Source organism: Myotis myotis, unplaced genomic scaffold (genome assembly GCF_014108235.1).
Source record: "Myotis myotis isolate mMyoMyo1 unplaced genomic scaffold, mMyoMyo1.p scaffold_m19_p_7, whole genome shotgun sequence".
Taxonomy (NCBI): domain Eukaryota; kingdom Metazoa; phylum Chordata; class Mammalia; order Chiroptera; family Vespertilionidae; genus Myotis; species Myotis myotis.
The window spans coordinates 60437282-60456976 of record NW_023416379.1 but is presented as its reverse complement, the minus strand read 5'-3'; the positions used below and the strand labels follow the sequence as shown (position 1 = coordinate 60456976).

Here is a 19695-nt window from a genome sequence, read left to right as displayed (position 1 = left end):
AGCTAACCAATTATCCATGTATCCCTTATTCATCTTCCCATTTATTTGAAGTTATCATTTCCTAAATACTTACATGCATTTAAAACTTCTGCTTTTTACTTATGGCATCCGTTAATTCAATAATTCTCTTTGGAGATTATTTTTCTATACTTATCATTAGGAAAAATGAATTTTCCATCAAGTTCAAGAAACATTATTTTCTCTCAGGTTATTAAAAATATGGGGGAAGTTTTTCACGTTTTTAAATTAGAATACTATCATATAATTGTTTTTAAGTAATGACAAACATCAAAATAAACAGAGACAAAATTAACCAAATGATAGGCCAATAAAGGAGAAGGGAGTACCACCTGGTTTAGCTGCATTATCTTACTAGGAAAGAAAAGTAGTGAAGAAACTACTTGAGGATGGGCAGTAGGCTTTTTCAGGCTCCTTTTGTGAGAATAGTTGTCCTTAAAAAAAAAAAAGTTATTAAAAAAAATTTTTTCTCCTCCGGGACAGGAGGACTAGATGTTTTTACGTACTGAGTGGTAAGAAGAAAACCTACCGAATGGTGATCAGTGGGCTGAGGGTTGTGTTGTTCTCTCGAGAAAAGGGGATAAATAAGATCTAAGTCGTTCAGGCCGGCAGTGTCCACGTGGCGCGCACCGGGGTGCCGCCCAGCCCGCTCCGTCCGGTCCGCGGTCCGTCCGCGTCTAAGGCTACGGCTCCAGGGCCCTCGGGAGAGCGCGAGCGGCTCGGCACCTGCCGCAGCTTCGGCTGCCCTACAGTCAGCTGTCCGCTGCTCCTCTCGGCTTTGCATGTGCAAGCCCTTGCCCGCCACATTGCAAACGGGAATCGTCTTATCAACGTGGCTTTTGAGACGATGAGAATGAGATTCGAGGACTCCAACTCCCCAAATCACAGTGGCAATGAGCAGTCCCTGCCCACGGCCACCCCTCGCGCACCGCGGCTAAGTCGGAGAGGACGCGGCTGACAATCAGACCGCGACGGAGAGACACGGGGAAGAGCCGGGAGTCCCGCCGGGCTGCGCGGGCCGTGCGGGAACTTCCTCCGAGGTTCGCCCGCGAGAGGCGGGCGAGGGCGGCGGGCGCGGGGCGGCGGGCCTCCGCGAGAAGAAGGCCGCGGAGAAAGCGCACTACGACTTTCGAGGGCCACGTGGTGAAGCTGTTAAACACTAGGACGAGCCGTTCGGCCACACCGTGTAAGGAACATGCGGCAAAACTCTCCACTCAGCGCAGCTCCCGCTCAAAAGCTCCCGCGCCGCCCGGCCCTTCCCGGCAGCCTTTGCGCCGCGCACAGGGAAGCCCTGGCGCGCTGTGGCCGCTTCGGCCGCCTTCCGCTCCGAGTTGCTATGGTGACCCAGCCGCCATCACTATGTCGTTGCCACAAGCTTCTCGGACTCGGATGTTCGTGGAACTGGTTCCCTGGGCGGACCGGAGCCGGGAGAACAATCTGGTCTCGGGCGGAGAAACGCTGCCCATCCCCCGCCACCCGCTCTCCTCGGCGCAGGCCCAGACCTCGGCCCGCGAGGTGCACGTGAGCGGCGCCGCGGAGGTGTCTGCGAGTCCGGACCGGGCGCAGGTCGCCGTGCGGGTGAGCAGCACCAAGGAGGCGGCGGCCGAGGCCAAGAAGAGCGTCTGCCGCCGCCTGGACTACATCACGCAGAGCCTCCAGCAGCAGGGTCTGCAGGTGAGAGCTCTGCGCGGGAGGAGGGGTCCGAAGCCGGGGCGCAGAAACAGATGGCAGAGGGTCTGGTCCCCATGGCGGCTGGAGCGGGGGTGGAGGGGTGGAGGGGCTCGAGCATCCGAGGCGTCTTTGTCGCAGCGGGATCACAGGCGCCAGGACCTGGCAGCGTGAATCCTCAGCCCATCCTTCTTGAGGAAGGTGATTACTGGCTGCGGTGACTTCCAAAATGAGAGAATGCAAATTGAGTAGGGTTTTTTTTTTTTTTTTTTTTTTTTTTTTTTTTTACATGGCGATATTTGCTGCCGTAGTTTGGTTTTTACCCTCGTAATGATGAGCTGTCAAACTTGAAACATTAGATGCCAGTGCTTGCCTAAGTAGTGTGCTGTACCCGAATCGTTTTTTGTTCTGATGCGGCACCTTGGAATTGGCAAGTGGAAAGCATGACCTGCTTCCTCCTCCCAGCCCCGGAAAGCTTCGCATGGAAAGGCCCTTCAGTATTTTGGGCAAACAGGAATGGGGGTGGGGAGAGGGGGTCCTTGAAGACTCAAAGGTTTTCTCCAAATTTTTCAGTTTTAAAAAATTAAGCTGTTGTATTGTAGATGCCGCCTATATAAAATACCCCTATTTACCAGGTGTCAATGAAATCACTAAATCTAACCTTAAGCCTATTTTTAAGAACAGAATAAAAAAATGAAGGAGCCTTGTTTAATCCATACAACAGCCTCATTAGGCAGGTTTTAATATCCTCATTTTCCAGATTTAAAGAGGTTAAGTAATAAGTAATGTTCTGAACGTCAGCCAAGGCGATATTTGAACTCCTGTATTCCTGAAACCAAAACACAGCTTGCTTCCGACAGTGCCAGGCTGCGGAGGATAATTAGAATGAAAGAAAATCAGAAACCATAGAATGAATGGGGCAACTCTCTCAATTCTTTCGTTTTACAGACTAGGACCCTAAGGGCCATAGTTGCGATTGACCCAGGGTAACACTGAGTTTATGAAAGTGCTTCCAGTTTATTGTTAGAAATGACACATCCGAAAAATCAAGTTTTTACTTTAAGGAGAAAACATACTTGTACTGCATTTACAAACAAAGAGTTATTTTTAAAATCAGTTGTAAAAGAATGTCTCTAAATGATTTTTCAGTTTAGAAGAATGCAAATGCTAATTAAAATAATGTGAATAAAATGAATTTAATGTATTTAATATATAGAGAAATATTTTCCGAGAAAAACTGCTGCCAGTACTGCAGTCCTGTTGAATAAAACCTAATTCTTAAGTTACTTACATAAAATGTATATTATTCCCACTGACTGTAACTTCTAATATGTAAAACAAAATAAATTACTATGTCCAGGTTACAGTTAAGATTATATTAAGATTCAGTGTTCAGAGCAAGACATACAAAGGTGAGTAATCTTCCAATTATTTCTGCTAATGGAGAAAAGCAGTCATGTAGGTAATTTGTTCAATAGGTAATGAAAAAAAATAATTTATATTACTTTGCAGGACGAATTATAATGGGTCTTCACAAAGCCTTTATTTATTTTAAACTTTGGAATCTTGGGTTTATAAACATCACTCCCCCGTTTAAAGGGCTCCTCATATTCCAAACTCCTTTGCTTTATAGATAGAGCCTAACTCTATCATTTCCTGTCATCCTTCTCTCCTGGTTGACTACTAGCTGACTCCCATTTTTTTTTCTTCGAAGACTAGCCCAAGTTCACCTCCTTGGCCTTATTTTCCTAACAGTAGTCCCTGTCATGCCACACTTCACTCCCCACTTGTAATAAAACTTATCATTCTGTATTATATGTGTTGCTTTACTCGTCTCTCCTCCATATTCTAAACCTCTGTAGAGAAGAAATCATTTTGCCCCGTGTTTGCTTTGCATTCATGGGTTATGCTTCATATATATCACATAGTGCATACTCAGAAAATGGTTTCTGAATGAATAAAAGAAAAATATGAGAGAAGCATAAACAATGACTTCAACTATATTACAGATCATATATAGTTTCATGATCACATAGCTTCATGTCTGAAGGCATAAGCCTCATTTTTTAGGGTTTTCTTGGAAAATATTTTAAAGTTCTAAGCAGAACTCATTCAACCATCAGACATTTACTAGGCATTCCCTACCACTGTTCAATTTAAAACAGCACTTAGTGTAATGTGTAATTCTTTGTTTTCTGGTTTGTATGTTCCTCTCACAGGCTGTAAGCTTCATAACTGTATTTTTTTCTATAAACATGTAATGGAGGCCTTAAACATGTTGCTAGGCGCCAGAAATGGAGAATGAGTAAAATTTCAGTATTGTGCTGAAGGAGTCACACGATCGGAATAGACTAATACATAGTAGATGTTGTGATGAAAGTATGTACATGATGCAATATAGTAGTGTAAGAAAAGAATGTTCGTTTTACTTGAGGAATTCCAGAAAGCTTTCATAATGGAAATGACATATGTCAGATCTTAAACAGTGGCTGGCAGGAAAGCATTCTAGTTTCACACTAGAGTGCAGCAAGTGTATGTGTTCAGAACACTATACACAGCTCCCTATGGCTAGGGCACAGGAGTGCCTAGGGAAAGTGGAGGGGAATCAAGCGATAAGACTGAAGAGGAAAGCTGTACACAGAACATCAAGGAAGGCCTTGTGTGCAATACTGAGGAGTTTGGATATTATTGATAATAAAAAAACTTTTTACTATTGCTAGACCTTTTACAGATGTTATCTTATGTGATACTCCCATAATATGAGACTGGCAGTTTAGTTGCTGCTTTAGAGATGAGAATTCCCAGGATCACAGTAGTTATTGGCATTAGCTTATTCAAGTCACACAGATAGGAAGTGGCAGCGTTTAGACTCCAGCCAAGAACTCTGACCACATGCTCTTAACCACTAGAGTATATTGCTGCTTTAATGTCTTGGTAGAAGATATGTTTATGTTATAAAAGAATATTTTTTTATATTTTTTTAAATTTATTTATTGTCTAAAGTTTTACATGTCTCCTTTTCCCCAATATAAAAGAATATTAAGTGACAGAAAAGTTTCATGTTAATCAAGTGAATAAAGCTGATCACAAGAAATACAGTACAGTTTCATTTTAAATTTATCTGCATTCTAAGTTTTCTACAGTCAGCAATTATCCTACCTAATAAAGAGGGAATATGCTAATTGACCCTCACACCATCACAAAGATGGTGGCACCCACAGCCAATAAGGAGGGAGTATGCTAATTGACTGCGCCACCCTCAAAAATGGCAGCACCCACAGCCACAAGATGGTGGCGCCCAGTCCCCTTGGCCCCGCCAGGGCAGCAGGCACGTGACAAGGCCGGTCCTGTCCCCAGGTGGGTCCAGCCGCTCTGTGTGCCTGCCTCCGGAGTCCCCTAGTCCCCTCAGCCCGACAGCCTCCGAGGGCCGACCCGGAGGCACAGGCAAGCCTCAGATGGCGGCTGCCCAGCCGCCCAGGGCCGCCTGAGGCTCAGGTAACCAGGGCCCGACTGAGGCCTGCGCTGCCGTCAGTGACAGCAGCAGAAGTGTGATGGGGGCGTTGCCTTCCCCTGATGGCCAGGTCGCCTCCTGCCCCTGAGGGCTCCTGGACTGTGAGAGGGGGCAGGTTGGGCTGAGGGACCCCCCTTCTTGTGCATGAATTTTCATGCACTGGGCCTCTAGTCTTTATCATAAAAATGCATAAATATTTTCATGAGAATGACAGGCATTAGAGCTATAATTTGAACTTTAGTTCAAAGTTTTGGGTTAAAGTTTTTTCTAATTTTTCTGGATAATATAAACTATTTAAACTTAGTTTATATCTTAAAATTCAGATGCAGGTAGGTCCCCTACAAAAGAACATATAATTAGATCCCAGCCAAGTAGCTCAGGTTAGAGTGTCATCTGCATACACCAAGGTTTCTAATTTGATCCCTGGTCAGGGCACAAGAATCAACCAATGAATGCATAAATAAGTGGAACAACAAATCAATGTTTCTTGCTCTCTCTCTAAAATCAATAAAATTTAAAAAGAACATACAATTAAATTATTATTGAGCATAATAATCTTTATATTTATTTAGCATATATTTTGAAGGATACAAAAATTTTGTAAAACATAAGGTATGCCTGTCCCCAAAGATGAGAGTAGCTAAAGAGTTCATTTTACTAAATTTTAAAAACTATTTTGAAAAGTAAATAAAAAATTTAACATTTTTATCAAAATTGTGTACCTGAAATTTATGCAGAGATTCATAAAGCATTAATATTTTCAAAAACTGGTCTGGGTCCAATATTTTAGAAAACTTTTATATTACATAGCATAGCATCTTTTATATTAAAATAGCATGGCATTTACATTTGCTTAGTATCTTCTCTGTGTCAAGTGCTATATATATATAACTTATCATTAAATCCTCAAAACAATTCTGTGTAATATATACTTGGTATTAACCTAATTTTATAAATGCAGAAACTAAGGCTCAACAAAGTTCAGTAACTTGCCCAAAGTTGCATACTATAAATATTCAGTATATTTATATTAAATTATTTGTAAATTAAATATATATTTTTAAAAATTTTTTTACTGATTTCAGGGAGAGGAAGAGAAAAGTAGAAACATCAGTGATGAGAATCATTGATTGGCTGCCTCCTGCATGCCCCACACTGGGGAACGAACCTGCAACCCAGGCATATGCCCTGACTGGGAATTGAACAGGTTAGAGTGACCTCCTGGTACATAGGTCAGTGCCCAACCACTGAACCAAACTGGCCAGGCTGTATATTAAATATTTTAAAAACTCTAACATTACTTTAGAGTAATTCCATTTAGTTGCCAGACATTTAGTAATCATACCCTTGTACTTTCTGTTTCAGGCAGAAAATGTAACGGTGACAAAGGATTTTAGAAGAGTGGAAAATGCTTATCACATGGAAGCAGAGGTATGTACTTACAAATAATTGAAAACAGCATGACTTTGTGTGAATAATTTACATTTATTTTTGTTCTTGAACTGAAATGTACAGGAGAAATGTTTCTCATGGTATTGATAAAAGGTTTTCTCAAAATCATTTTTGGTGTTACATATCTGTGAGCTTTTAAAATAAATGTAATGAGATATACTTAAGAGAAGTTGTTTTGAAATGCAATAAAAATAGCAAGGGGGAAGTAGCAGGTAATTACCACCTGAATAAAACTTTAAAATATCATTACATAGTGAGCAGGAAACACTACAAGAGAGAAATTTCTTTTTAGATAAAAAGCAAATTAATAAAGTCATAACAAAGGATTGAAACACTTTTTTAACATTCTTTTGTTTCACAATGCAATTTTATTGTGTTGTGGAAAGAACAAAATATTTTTGTATACTCAATGATAACATTTATTTCCTACAACTATGTATACTTTTTACTGATCTTTAAAGATTTTATGATCAGAATTTATGAATCAGAGTATGTTATAGTTGTGATTAGGTTACAGGACTGCTGTCTGTTTCTGATTAGAAACATCCTGGGGTATGTGCTTGGTGCATGCTTGCTGCCTTGCCACAGGAAACAAGAACAGGGTTAGAGTGGAATCTTATCTAGTCAGAGAATCTTTGTCTTTAGAGGTGGAAAATACTCAAGAAATAACCTAGCCATACCTTCAGGCAGATAATATTTTATTAGCGGAAAGTAAATTATTATTTAATGTACAGAAAGTACATTAGAGCTACTTGTTTTATTATAAGGCATGGCTAAATGAGAACTTGGCTAAACTCTGCTCATCTTCCTTCTGCTGTACTTACCTTTTTAATATCTTGTACTCAAATTTCTAAGAGAGAATCTGATTATATTTTGTATAGGGCCCCCTGGTACACAGAACTCATATCACACAATTTAGTACATGCTTGCCCTTAAGTCAGCCTCAGCAGTCAGCAGAAATCAGGTTGGTGGGATCACAAGGTAAAGAACAATGTGTGGCTTTATGGATGCAGATGTTGTGAAAAGTAATACCTAATGTCTTACATATACCAAGATTCTCATGGACAGTTAAATATATACATTAAGAGTAGATGGTAGAACATTACTTTTCATGTAATATCTGAAACTTTCATCCTGAAAGGCACTCTAAAGATTCTTTATCCTTCCACCTACCATGCTGCTGCTGCTTATCTATATACTAGAGGCCCAGTGCATGAACTTCATGCACAGGTAGGGGTCCCTAGGCCAGCAATCAGGGCCGTTGGGGCCTTCCAGCTGCCAGCTGGGGCCTTCCTTCCCCAGCTGCCGGCTGCCAGCTGGGCCTTCCTTCATTCCATGCCACCCCTTGGTGGTCAGCGCACATCACAGTGAGCAATCAAACACTCGGTCTCCCAGTCAAACTCCTGAGGGGACACTTTGCATATTAGCCTTTTATATAGATAGATATAAAAGCCTAAGCAACTGTTCAACTGGTAGCTATGATGCACACTGATCACCAGGCGGCAGACATTCAGCGCACAGGCATGGAAACATGGAATAAACTGATGAATCTTAGAGGGAAGTGGAGAGCGGGGAGGATGGGAAGAGATTAACCAAAGATCTTATGTGCATACTAGAGGCCCGGTGCACAGATTCGTGCATCAGTGGGGTCCCTTGGCCTGGCCTGCGGGGATCGGGCCGAAACCGGCAGTCCAACATCCCCTGAGGGGTCCCCGATTACGAGAGGGCACAGGCCAGGCCGAGGGACCCCACTGGTGCACAAATCCGTGCACCAGGCCTCTAGCTATAAAGATAAGAAGATGGAAAGTTAGAAATTTTTTAAGTGACGTCTTTAAAGGTGGATGAATGGTGGTTTTGTGTAAGGAGGGGATTTGGATTAAAAACATAGGCTTTGTAGTTCATATATCCACATAATCTCAGTGTTAGAAGGGATTTTAAAAGCCTGGGATATAAAAGACTGAGTAAATGTCTTTTGAATAGAAAAAGCAGTATAACCACTCAGACAGTTTTCCCCTCTCCTTTTCATTGCATGTTTTCCATTGTCAGATGTTTTCCATACATTATCTCATCTGATTTTTTTTAACTCTTAATTTTTGTTGTGGAATACTTTATACATAGACAAGCATGAATATAAAAGGCCCATTCCATTTTCAGACATCTAATAAATACAACATTTTCTGATATTAAACCAGAATTGACTTATTAGTACTCCTTTTTTATAAGTAGTATACCTCTCCAAGAACAAAGCAACGCTAATTCTTCTTCCTTGAAGCACACACTTGCAGTTCAGTATCATATTGATGCTACTTTTTTCTTCTCTAGAGATGCGATCCCCAGTTTCTTTGGCCATTTCTTGTATGAGAAACTCCTTTAGTTAACCGTTACAACTAAAAAAAAAGTGTCTTTCTTACATGCTGCTTTTAAATCATGTTTCTTCTATCTTACACTTTGTTATTGCTGTTTTAAAATGAATTATAGGATTTTACACTTATCTCTGGATGATTTTATCCAGTAGATTTGATCTATATTTCCAGCCTATTGGGATTGTTTTTAAATCTCAATTTTATCAAGCCGTGTTATTTTTAGTACTGCCAGCTTTATCTCAACTGCTGACTTGATCATCAGTGTTCTATCTATGTAATTAATTAAAATACTGAGTAGCATTAATCAACTATGACCGTAAGCAACAATGTTGCCATGAAGACTGTATGTCATTATATCCTAAGGCTTGTATGAATATATAGGTAAAATGAAAACCCCCTATGGCTATGGTATTTCTCTGGTGATTTACCAACTAGAAAGTCAAATTTAGTACATCTTCATTTGTTCTTAATGATTTCAAATGTACATGTTCAATATATTGGCCTTTGGAAAGAAATAATTTGGCAGTGATTCAGAAGGTAGAGATTAAAAGAACAGTATAGAGTTGGTGAATGTCACTCTCAAGAGTAAAAGCAAAGTTAGAAGTCAGATGAGTTTTCTACTTAGTGTCTCATCAAGAAACTTGGTAATCAGAGTTTGAATGTATGATTCTAAGGACCTTGCAAGATTTCAGTCTTAAATTCTTGTGTCCTTATATTGTTATTCACAAAGGCCTACCTGGAGGGAGCCCTGTATGCATTTCTTCAGAGACAGGAACAAGGAAGCCAGGGAGACTTGAGGGGGAAGACAAAAATAGGTTATGGCAGTCAGTGCCAAAGAGAAAAGAAAATATGCACAGTGCTGAGGCCTATGGCAAGGGATCAAAATGAACCAAAGGCCGTATTTTCTTTCCTTTGATAGAAATCTTTTTTTTTCCTTTTCTTATTTCTTACAAACTAAATTTTAAAATACTCTGTTCTAGAATCTTGCCCACTAGAATTAGTTTGTTCAGTTTTATCTGCCCGCCTTTTTTTGGAAATTAGAACTACACATACTTTTAGGGAGGATTTTGGCCGTTACTTTATGGTAATTTAGGTTAGCAATTATAATTCAGAAGGCTTATATGCAGAACATTTCAATAGCCGAGATTTGATTTATCCAGGAGATGAATTTATTAAAAGCACTTAAAATCTCACCTATTTTGGAATTCAGTTTCTACTTTATTACTGAAATGCTAAACTAATGGGGATTCTTCTTGACCAGAGATATGAAAGCATTTATATGATAATATCAATCTGTTTTGTACTTTGATATAGCTAGTACAGGCCAATCTAATTTACTACAGTAATAAAATAAAAAAGAAACACCATATGATCATCTCAATAGATGCAGAAAATGCATTTAACAAAAATCCATTATCTATTCCTAATAAAAATTCTCAGCAAGCTAAAATAGTAGGGAACGTCTTCAAACTGATAAAAAAAAAATCTATGAAAAATCTACATATTTAATGGTGAAAAAAACACTAAATACTTGTGCCTAAATCAGGAACAAGACAAACATAGCTACTTTCATGACTTCTATTCAACATTGTACTTGAAATTTTCTGGCTAAAGCAGTCAGGCAAGAAAAAGAAATAAAAGGCATCCAGAATAGAAAGTGAGAAGTAAAATTGTCTTTATTCATGGATAACATGACCATCTATGTAGAAAATCTGATGGAACCTACAAAAGAGCTATTAGAATTGATAAGCAGCAAAAATATAAAATACCTAGGGATGAGTCTGATTTTAAAAATGTGAAAGAGCTATAACTGGAAATTGCAAATCATTGCTATGAGAAATAAAAGAAGACCTGACTAATGGAGAAACACACCTTGTTAGTGACTTGGAAGTCTCAGTATCATTAAGATACCAGTTCTTCCTTAAATATCTGTAGCTTCATTATAGTCCCAATCACAATCCCAGTAAGCTTTTTAAAATAATATAAGTTGACAAAATGATTATAAAATACCTTATTTACTTAGAACTGAAATCAGACCGATCATAGTCTTCACTGGATAGCATTTATGATTAAAGGCAACTGTTCTGCTTGTATAAGATGACTCGGCAGGTCAGGTCACCCCTCTCTCTCTTTGCTACTCCTGTTTTCTGTCCAGTACCTGTACTTTTTTGTTTTACATATTAAGCTTGTGTAAACTTTCCTTAAAAGAAAGGTTTAGTCTGCTTCCTTAAAAAGGTTTTTAAGACTACAGTTTTGTCTTGCTAACTATAGGGATTCCTCCCACATATTTATAGAAAGGGGACATAATGAAATAGATGTTTCCACATATAAATCTGAAAATAACTACTGGAAGAAGAAACATACCTACCTCACTGACAGCAGTGAAGTGAACTATCATGTAATTACTGCTAATCAGAAAGTTAATAGCATAGATTCGACTAAGGAGTCATGAAAAATTTATCAGAGTTAGAATTCAGCCAAATAATAAAGCTGAAGGGGGAAAACCTCCATTTCTCTTTCATAAAAAGTCCCTGACTGGTTTAAAATGTATTTTTAAATATTCAAGTTAACATTAGATAAAATTCATAAGCAAAAATAAATTTAATAACAAAATAATTTAGTTAAAAGTATCAGCTAGGCTTTTTATATCTGTTACATACTGTAAAATGACCTCAGTGTAACATGGCTTTACTTTTTAAACTCTAATTTAGAGAAAATTTTGAAATAATGTATCAGGCATGAAAATAATTTCAAGTGTCATTTCATTTGCAGGTCTGCATTACATTTGCTGAATTTGGAAAAATGCAAAATATTTGTAACTTTCTTGTTGAAAAACTAGATAGCTCTGTTGTTATCAGTCAACCCCAGTTCTATCATACTCCAGGTTCTGTTGAAAATCTTCGGTAAGTTCAGCACATCTTTAAATTATCAATTAATTAAACAAAACTCTTCAGTGTTACAGTTCATTGAATGTCATATTAATAATCTCTGCATTTCATTTCTAAGACGGCAAGCCTGTCTTGTTGCTGTTGAGAATGCATGGCGCAAAGCTCAAGAAGTCTGTAACCTTGTTGGCCAAACTCTAGGAAAACCTTTATTAATCAAAGAAGAAGAAACGAAAGAATGGGAAGGCCAAATAGATGATCACCAGTCATCCAAACTCTCAAGTTCATTAACTGTACAACAAAAAATCAAAAGTGCAACAATACATGCTGCTTCAAAAGTATTTTTAACTTTTGAAGTAAAGGGAAAAGAGAAGAAAAAAAGACATCTCTGAAATTCCAACCAAAATATATTGTGTTTATATCTTTTTGTCTATTTTTATACTTTTTATAATGTTTACTTTTGCATATATATATAGTATAGTATATAAAGTGTTTTCTCCCCAAAATCTGTGAATCCTTAAATATAGTTCCACAGAATACTTATGTTTACTTTCTATTTTGAAAATCTTACTGTGGGAAATACTCTTTGGAAATAAATATGTGCACACTTATATATACTGAATTTATATTAGTATATGTGTAAGTAACTTCTATATTTCTACTATAAGAAGAAATATTGACACAGTTATTAGCATAATCATTAACATTAATAGAAAGAATGAAAAGCAAAACATAACTTTTGATAAAAGCATAAGTAAGTATATTATGAAAGTATTTTGATACTAGAAATAAAAGGTAATATATGGACCAGACTCTCTTCATCAGAGCTTCTTTGCTTTGATTATGCCAGCACTCTCCAATACAAATATAATGCAAGCCACATATGTAATTTAAAATTCCCTAGTAGACACATTTTTAAAACTTTTTTAAAACAGTTGGAACTAATTTTAATATTTTATTTAACAAAGTATATCCAAAATATTATCATTTTATTATGTAATCAATATATTAAAAATAATTAACAGGTATTTTATATTTACTTTTATACTAAGTCTTCAAAATTCAGTGAATATCTTATAGCACATTTCAATTCAGATGCTAAATTTTCACCAGAAATATATTATCTATTTTTAAGTTTCCTAAAGTTTAGTCTAAACAATACATTCACATATCCAAGTTGTTCCAAATATGCTTAAAAGATCTAGCAACTGGATCAACTATCTGTTTTCAAATTAAAATTGTAAAAAGTTTAAAATTCAATTCCTTGCTTTTACTAGCCACATTTCAAGTACTCTGAAGCCATTAGTGGCTAATGGTCACCATGTTGAACAGTGCAGGGTTATACACTGAGATACTACTTAGACTATTTGAGATGTAACCATGTACATGGCATTGCTATTGAATTACACATTATCTACATGGACTTTCCATTCCTTACCATTCAGCTCAGGTCCCAAAGTTTTTCTTTTGACATATCTTGATACCTATATACCAATATTTCTTCCCTACAACAACATATCCCAGTACAGGCAGTCCAAGCCTGTGGTCGTGACACTGTCACACCGTAATGATGGATCACCAGGAGGCTGCGTGCTCAGCAGGTGCGCACGGTTGGACTGGGACTTAACACTGCATCCCCACGGGTGCCAGCAGGGACTTGACCAGGAGGTGCATGGGGGAGTCCCATGTGGTGCTGGCCCCATAGGGTGGGACTCCAGGACTCAGGGGAGCCTTGCAGGCACATGGGGCAGGGGAGGGAGGGAGGGGAGGCTTGACGCAGGCGCCAGCGGGTCTGGGTCTCAGGCAATTTCGAGAAGCACAGGGGTGGGCAGGGCTGCCTGCTGGGTGAGGCTCGTTCGTTCGGGTGGGCGGGGCTGCGTGCATTGAGTCGTCCGCGGGTGGGTGGGGACTTGACTCTGGGTCTCAGGGCGCTGGTGGGGCTTGACACTGCGTCCCCACAGGCGCTGGCACAGACTGTTGACAGGAGGGAGTGGGGAGCCAGATACCCACACCCAGGACCCAGACAGCAGGGTTGTGGGAGCCCAATCCCTTGCAGAATCAGCTGTATCAATGTTGTTTTTATATCATGTTTTTGTTGTTTTTCTATCATATGTTTATTTTTGTTATATCATGTTTATTTATTAATAAATTTATATATTACTTTTACATACATTTTTCTAATTTTCTTTAATCTCTGACACTTCTATTATAGAGAAAGGGCAAATAATGATATTAAAATATTCTAATTCCCTTTCAATGTGCACAAATTCATGCACTAGGCCACTGGTTTATTTATAAAAAAAAAGTTCCATCATTTCAACGTATGTATGTATGTGCTTTATGTTTTTTATTATTTATTTACCACAAGTAAAGGTCAGGAATTGTTATCTTTCTTCTAAATTTTTTTTTTATTGTTTCACTTCATTACTGCTGTGTATGTGCTCCATGTGAGTGATGTAGGTGCTTATGTAGATGGGATCCGACTTAAGGGTGAAAATCACTTACGTCGTGCTGTAGGAACAGATCTCCAACGTAACCTGAGGACCTACTGTATATAATTTCCATCCCCACCTTTCTTAAGTTACACTGGAAGTTTTATCCATCTCTTCTGTAATGTTCTTAGCAGGAAGGGAGTATGGAAGCTAAGATGAAAAGTTTTAGAATCTGACACCACTATGTTCAAATCCTGACTTTACTCCTAGAGTGATAGCTCCCTTAGAATAGAGATCCTATCTTTCTTATTTATGGCTGCATTCTCAGACCTAACATAGTGTCAAGGCCAACCCAGAGTCAGTTCTCGAGTATTTGCTGAGCAAATTTACCAGTTTCGCAAACATCACAAGGCACTTGGATCTCTTTAAGCTTCTCTTTCCTCACTAATGAAATGAAACTAACAATACTTACTACTATAAGATTAAAGCTGGTAAAACATAAAACCATGAAAATAATGCAGCCACTCAGTACATGGTAGCCATTATCAACTGCATTCTCTGATTATTGTCAAAAGTTGGCTTTTCTACCCTGGCCAGTGTAGCTCTGGTTGAGCATCAACCCATGAACCAGGAGGTCACGGCACATGCCTGGGTTGCCAGCTAGATCCCCATAGGGGGTGTGAAGAAGGCAGTCGATCCATAATTCATCATTGATGTTTCTCTCTCTCCCTCTCTGAAATGAATAAAAACATTATTTTTTAACTTGACTTAGTTCTAAGTCTAACGTTAAGATGAATTTTTAGCCAGATTAAAAAATAAGGTTATAAGAAAAACAGTTTAAGATATAATGAGTTTGAATTTTTATTTCAAAAAAAAATGTTAAATTATATCTTAGCTTTTATTTATCTAGTTGGGTAGAAAAATGCAATTGGAGCTGTACATAAAGGGAAAAAAACTTTACACTCAAAAATTTAATCATATGGCTAGATTTTTCTTAGCCATGGCTTCATTATATTCTTGGTTCTATCATATTTGTATGTTTCAACTTAGTATGAAAGAATACGAATTTGATTTTAAGTTATCAAACACATTTTAGAATTTGCAGAAATTTTTAAAGATGTTGCTTCAAAAAATAATTATGTAAAATGGACAGTCATACAATTCTATAGAGCAGCTAAGAAAATTCTTCAGTCTGGACTGGTTTACGTATGATACCCTGTGTACTAAGGGTGTATCACATTTTGTAGACAGTTGATGGCAATTTAATTTCTGACACAAGGCATATACTGGAATCTCACAATGAATTACTTAGTGGACCTGTGCCACAAAGCCTGCTAGAATAAACCTATCCTGAACTCGATCCTAACAAAATTCCTTTCTTCTGAACCTCCTTTTAAAAAATCTTTCCAATCCAGCCTGTGTGTTTGAGCATCAACCTATGAACCAGGAGGTCAGGGTTTGATTCCCAGTCAGGGCACATGCCCGAGTTGTGGGCTTGATCCCCAGTAGGGGGCATGCAGTAGGCAGCCAATCAATGATTCTCTATCATTGATGTTTCTATATCTCCCTCTCTGAAAATCAATAAAAATATATATTTTTTAAAAAATCTTCCCAAAAAGCAGTAAATTCTAATTGTTGTTTTCTTTAAAAAAAAATTCTAATTAGGATATTTGAAACGAAACCACTATATTCTAAGCTCCTTTATAAAAGGAAATACTATTTAAATAAGGTTTCTAAATACTACTGACAAAATTTGGGATTTTTTTTAACTGTAAAATTTATTTATTGATTAAGTTATTACATATATGTCCTTATCCCCACATTATCTCCCATCCCCCCCCCCCCATGCATGCCCTCACCCCCCTGTTGTCTGTGTCCATTGGTTAGGCCTATATGCTTGCATGTAAGTCCTTTGGTTGATATAAATTTAGGATTTTATTTAGTTACATGCTAATTACTTTTTTTTTGGTAGTAGCAATATACCTTGCAGAAATGACCAGTAGCACAAAAAGTACAAACCATCTCCTCATGTGCTTAATCTGATTGTCACTTATTATACCTTTATATATTCCTTATATTAAAATTGGGATTCTCAGGAAGCCAAGAAATATGTATGCCAATCTAAACAAATTCCTAGGAAAACAGCAATCGCTTTATAAATCTCATTTTGTATAGTTGCTTAATAAGAAAAACGTTCCATCATTCCTCTATTTAATTTTTTCCCTTAAATTTCACTTCATACTTTTAAGAAAATACTTATGCAAACTGTTCCTTTTAAATATTTCTTACAAAAATATATGAATATGAAGTTATCACCCAATAACAGGTCAATAAGATTATTTCATTAAGTGTACACACTAAAAGGCAAATGATTTATCTTTAACCTTGTTATTTTAGAATTAAATTACACTGCAGTACTCACAATCCTTTGATTGGCTAGTAATTTTAACTTTTTGATACTCAGGGCATTGAAAAATTTAATGTATCACCATTTATATAAAAGCTTCTTTGGTATAGTGCCTGTTGAAATTATGTACTGAGTACTTCATGTGTTAACAAATAAACAAAAAAGAATAATAAAGAAATCATGAGGCTCTACAAAATAGTTTAGAAAAACAAGTTTTCTATTTATTTAAAAATAAGTTTATAGTTACTACATTGCAGGGACAGGAATTGTTACACATACATTCTAGTATAAAAGGATTCAAAGAATTATGCATCAAAACTAACATAGAAAGTGTCCACATAACAATAAAGAAAGGTCCAATCAATATGTACAAAAAGAAAGGGTACTGCTATTCTGGTGTGAGACTGCCATTTATAACATGATACTCCAGGTTGCAAGAAGGAAAAAAACCCAAACCTCAATAAAGGTAAATAATTAATTTGTCTTTAAATTCTGTTACTTATTACATAAACAGATTTGCTTGTGTTTAACATTGTTTTCTGTACAAAATAAGCATAATTTTAATTTGAAAATGTGTCAGTTTCAACTTTAACCCTCTAGGTCAGTTACTTTTTAAAAACTGAACTACATTCTACAAGTCTAAATATCGTGTGACAGCATTTAACAGTTTTCTAGAAAATCTTTAATAAGACCCCATGTCTTACAGTTTTAATATGGTCCAAAAATGTAACTTTGTATTTTGTCTCAATTTATATTTATCGTGATGAATCAACACGCACAATCTTAAAAGTAACGAGCATACGTGTACATCTGAATCATATATGTGTACTATATATCATCTCAAACCTATTTTTTTAGTTCCGTAAATGAAGTAACTCATAGCCACCCACTATATGTATTTGGTTTGTGCCATATAAGATTAATTTCCTGATGATTTTATCTGCATTAAAAAATATTTCAACACAGAGCTATCAAAACTAAAAGTAAGTATGTATTTATAACTTGTGATATTTTCTAATCATTTTACTGCAGCATGTACAAAGTTTATCTGTGGAACCTCCAAAGTGGTACTTACAGGTTTCTGACTTAATTTGACCTTGTCTTGGGTACTATAGTTGGTACAAAATGACTTCATTTGAAGTGACTAGCTCAGCATAATTAAGAACAAAAATAGTTTCTTAGTAAAGTAATATTTGGTTCAAATCACTTGGAGATTTGGGGAACTGAGGAGAAGTTTAAGGAGAAAAGAGAGGAAAAGGTATTTTTTTTTCCAATTTTAACAGCAAAGTAAATTCTCAACTAAATATAACTAAACCACTTCTCAAACTATTATGTAAAAACTACTTTCTAAGTATGGGGTAATTCACAGAACATAAAAGTACTTCCCCCATTATAACTTTTAATATCATGTATTTCCTGCATCTAAGAACACTTACAGCCCTTTAAATACTCAAGTGTCTTGGTCCTTTCAAGCCTACTCAAAAGTAAGTTTTAGTAAAGAAAAACATCCATTTAGGTTTCATTCATTGGAACACTGAAAATAAAATTGCTTATAGTTGACATCTGAGAGATATGTTGGTATGTATAAAATGGAATGCTAGAATTAAACACTATTAATTGGATGAACTAATTTATATTATAAATCATATTTTAAAACATGTAAATGTTGCTAATATCACAAAAAATTGTTATTTGAACACATCTGTTAAAATGTCAAATTGTAATGTACTGCACTGCAGGTAAGGGGCAATCCCAGGTGTTAACACATACGTGCCACATGAGGATTGTTTTGATCAGTGTATCTTATGTAATCCATTTCCGTGATACCAAATTAGCCAAATTCATGTCTCAGATGTAACCCAATCAAGCTCACAAATATTCTGTATAGTTTTCTAATTAAATTTAGGGGGATGAGTTTTGTGATGTCTTCAAACTGTGAAGCTGTGCAATAATAAAAAGAATGGAAACAAGAGCAACAAATCTTGAGTATAGAAATGTATTGAGAAAACAGTCCAATGCCGTAATAGCAAATAGCAAAATATAAAATTTTAAAAATATATAAATTTTAATAAAGTATTTATCAGTTGCCCAGTTGTGAGACTGTAATTAGACTGAATGTTTAAAATGCTCATTTGTATATTTTACAACTGTTTAAGCTTTGATTGGAATTTGAGAATGTTGGGGTGAAGGGAGAATATTAGGGCTAGGTACTTAAAAATACACAAATTGATTTACAATTCCCATTCATGTAACAGGTTATATAGTATTTCTGAAATTTTCAGTAAACTTGAGTTTTTTTATTGCTCACCTAAGACAACTGCCAACATTTCCTTTTGCCTATAAACAATACATAACAAGGACTCACTGTCTCAAAGAAGGTATTTTCCAAGTGGTCAAACAAAACAAAAATATGGTGATGACCTAAATTTCTCAGTTCAACTTCTGCAATGTATAGAAGCTAAATTATAAAGATATAAAATCTAAATATATCTGGTATTACTAATACATTTTTAAGTGTTTTAATTACAAATAATCTCATCCAAGTAATTTTTGCTTTACTAAGAAACCAGTGTCTAATAATGTCCAAATAAGGGTCATAAATATACAGTGTCTTTAGAACAGGAGTAACACAGTTACTTGCTGCAGGTAAAATGGTAAATACTCATTTCTTTGCTCAAGAATTAGAACTAATCCATACACCGCACTAGAGCATATTCCACTCTAAGACTGTGTACGTGCTTCCTTTATTTATCTGTACACACTTTAAAACTGTACACATATTTTTTACAAAAATGGATTTATAGTCTATTATTATTTTTTCTAACACAATGCAGATAACATCAGGAAATAACATGTATCAAATAGATTGCCTTCAAAAGCAACAAATTACTTTAATGGCAAATTTCAAACATATAAACTATTATTGTGTAACTGAAATACTCATTTTACTATACAACCA

The 19695-nt window shown here is 36.7% G+C and overlaps 1 protein-coding gene across 1 annotated transcript; it reads left to right on the top strand.

Annotated features, from left to right (window-relative positions):
• Nucleotides 1-1149: 1149 nt before the first annotated feature.
• Nucleotides 1150-12510, top strand: IRAK1BP1 (interleukin 1 receptor associated kinase 1 binding protein 1). The gene is made up of 4 exons (XM_036318294.1): nucleotides 1150-1692; nucleotides 6563-6628; nucleotides 11785-11915; nucleotides 12019-12510. The coding sequence occupies exons 1-4, from the start codon at nucleotides 1378-1380 to the stop codon at nucleotides 12287-12289; spliced, it is 783 nt and encodes a 260-aa protein (XP_036174187.1). The 5' UTR covers nucleotides 1150-1377; the 3' UTR covers nucleotides 12290-12510.
• The last annotated feature ends 7185 nt before the right edge of the window (nucleotides 12511-19695 follow it).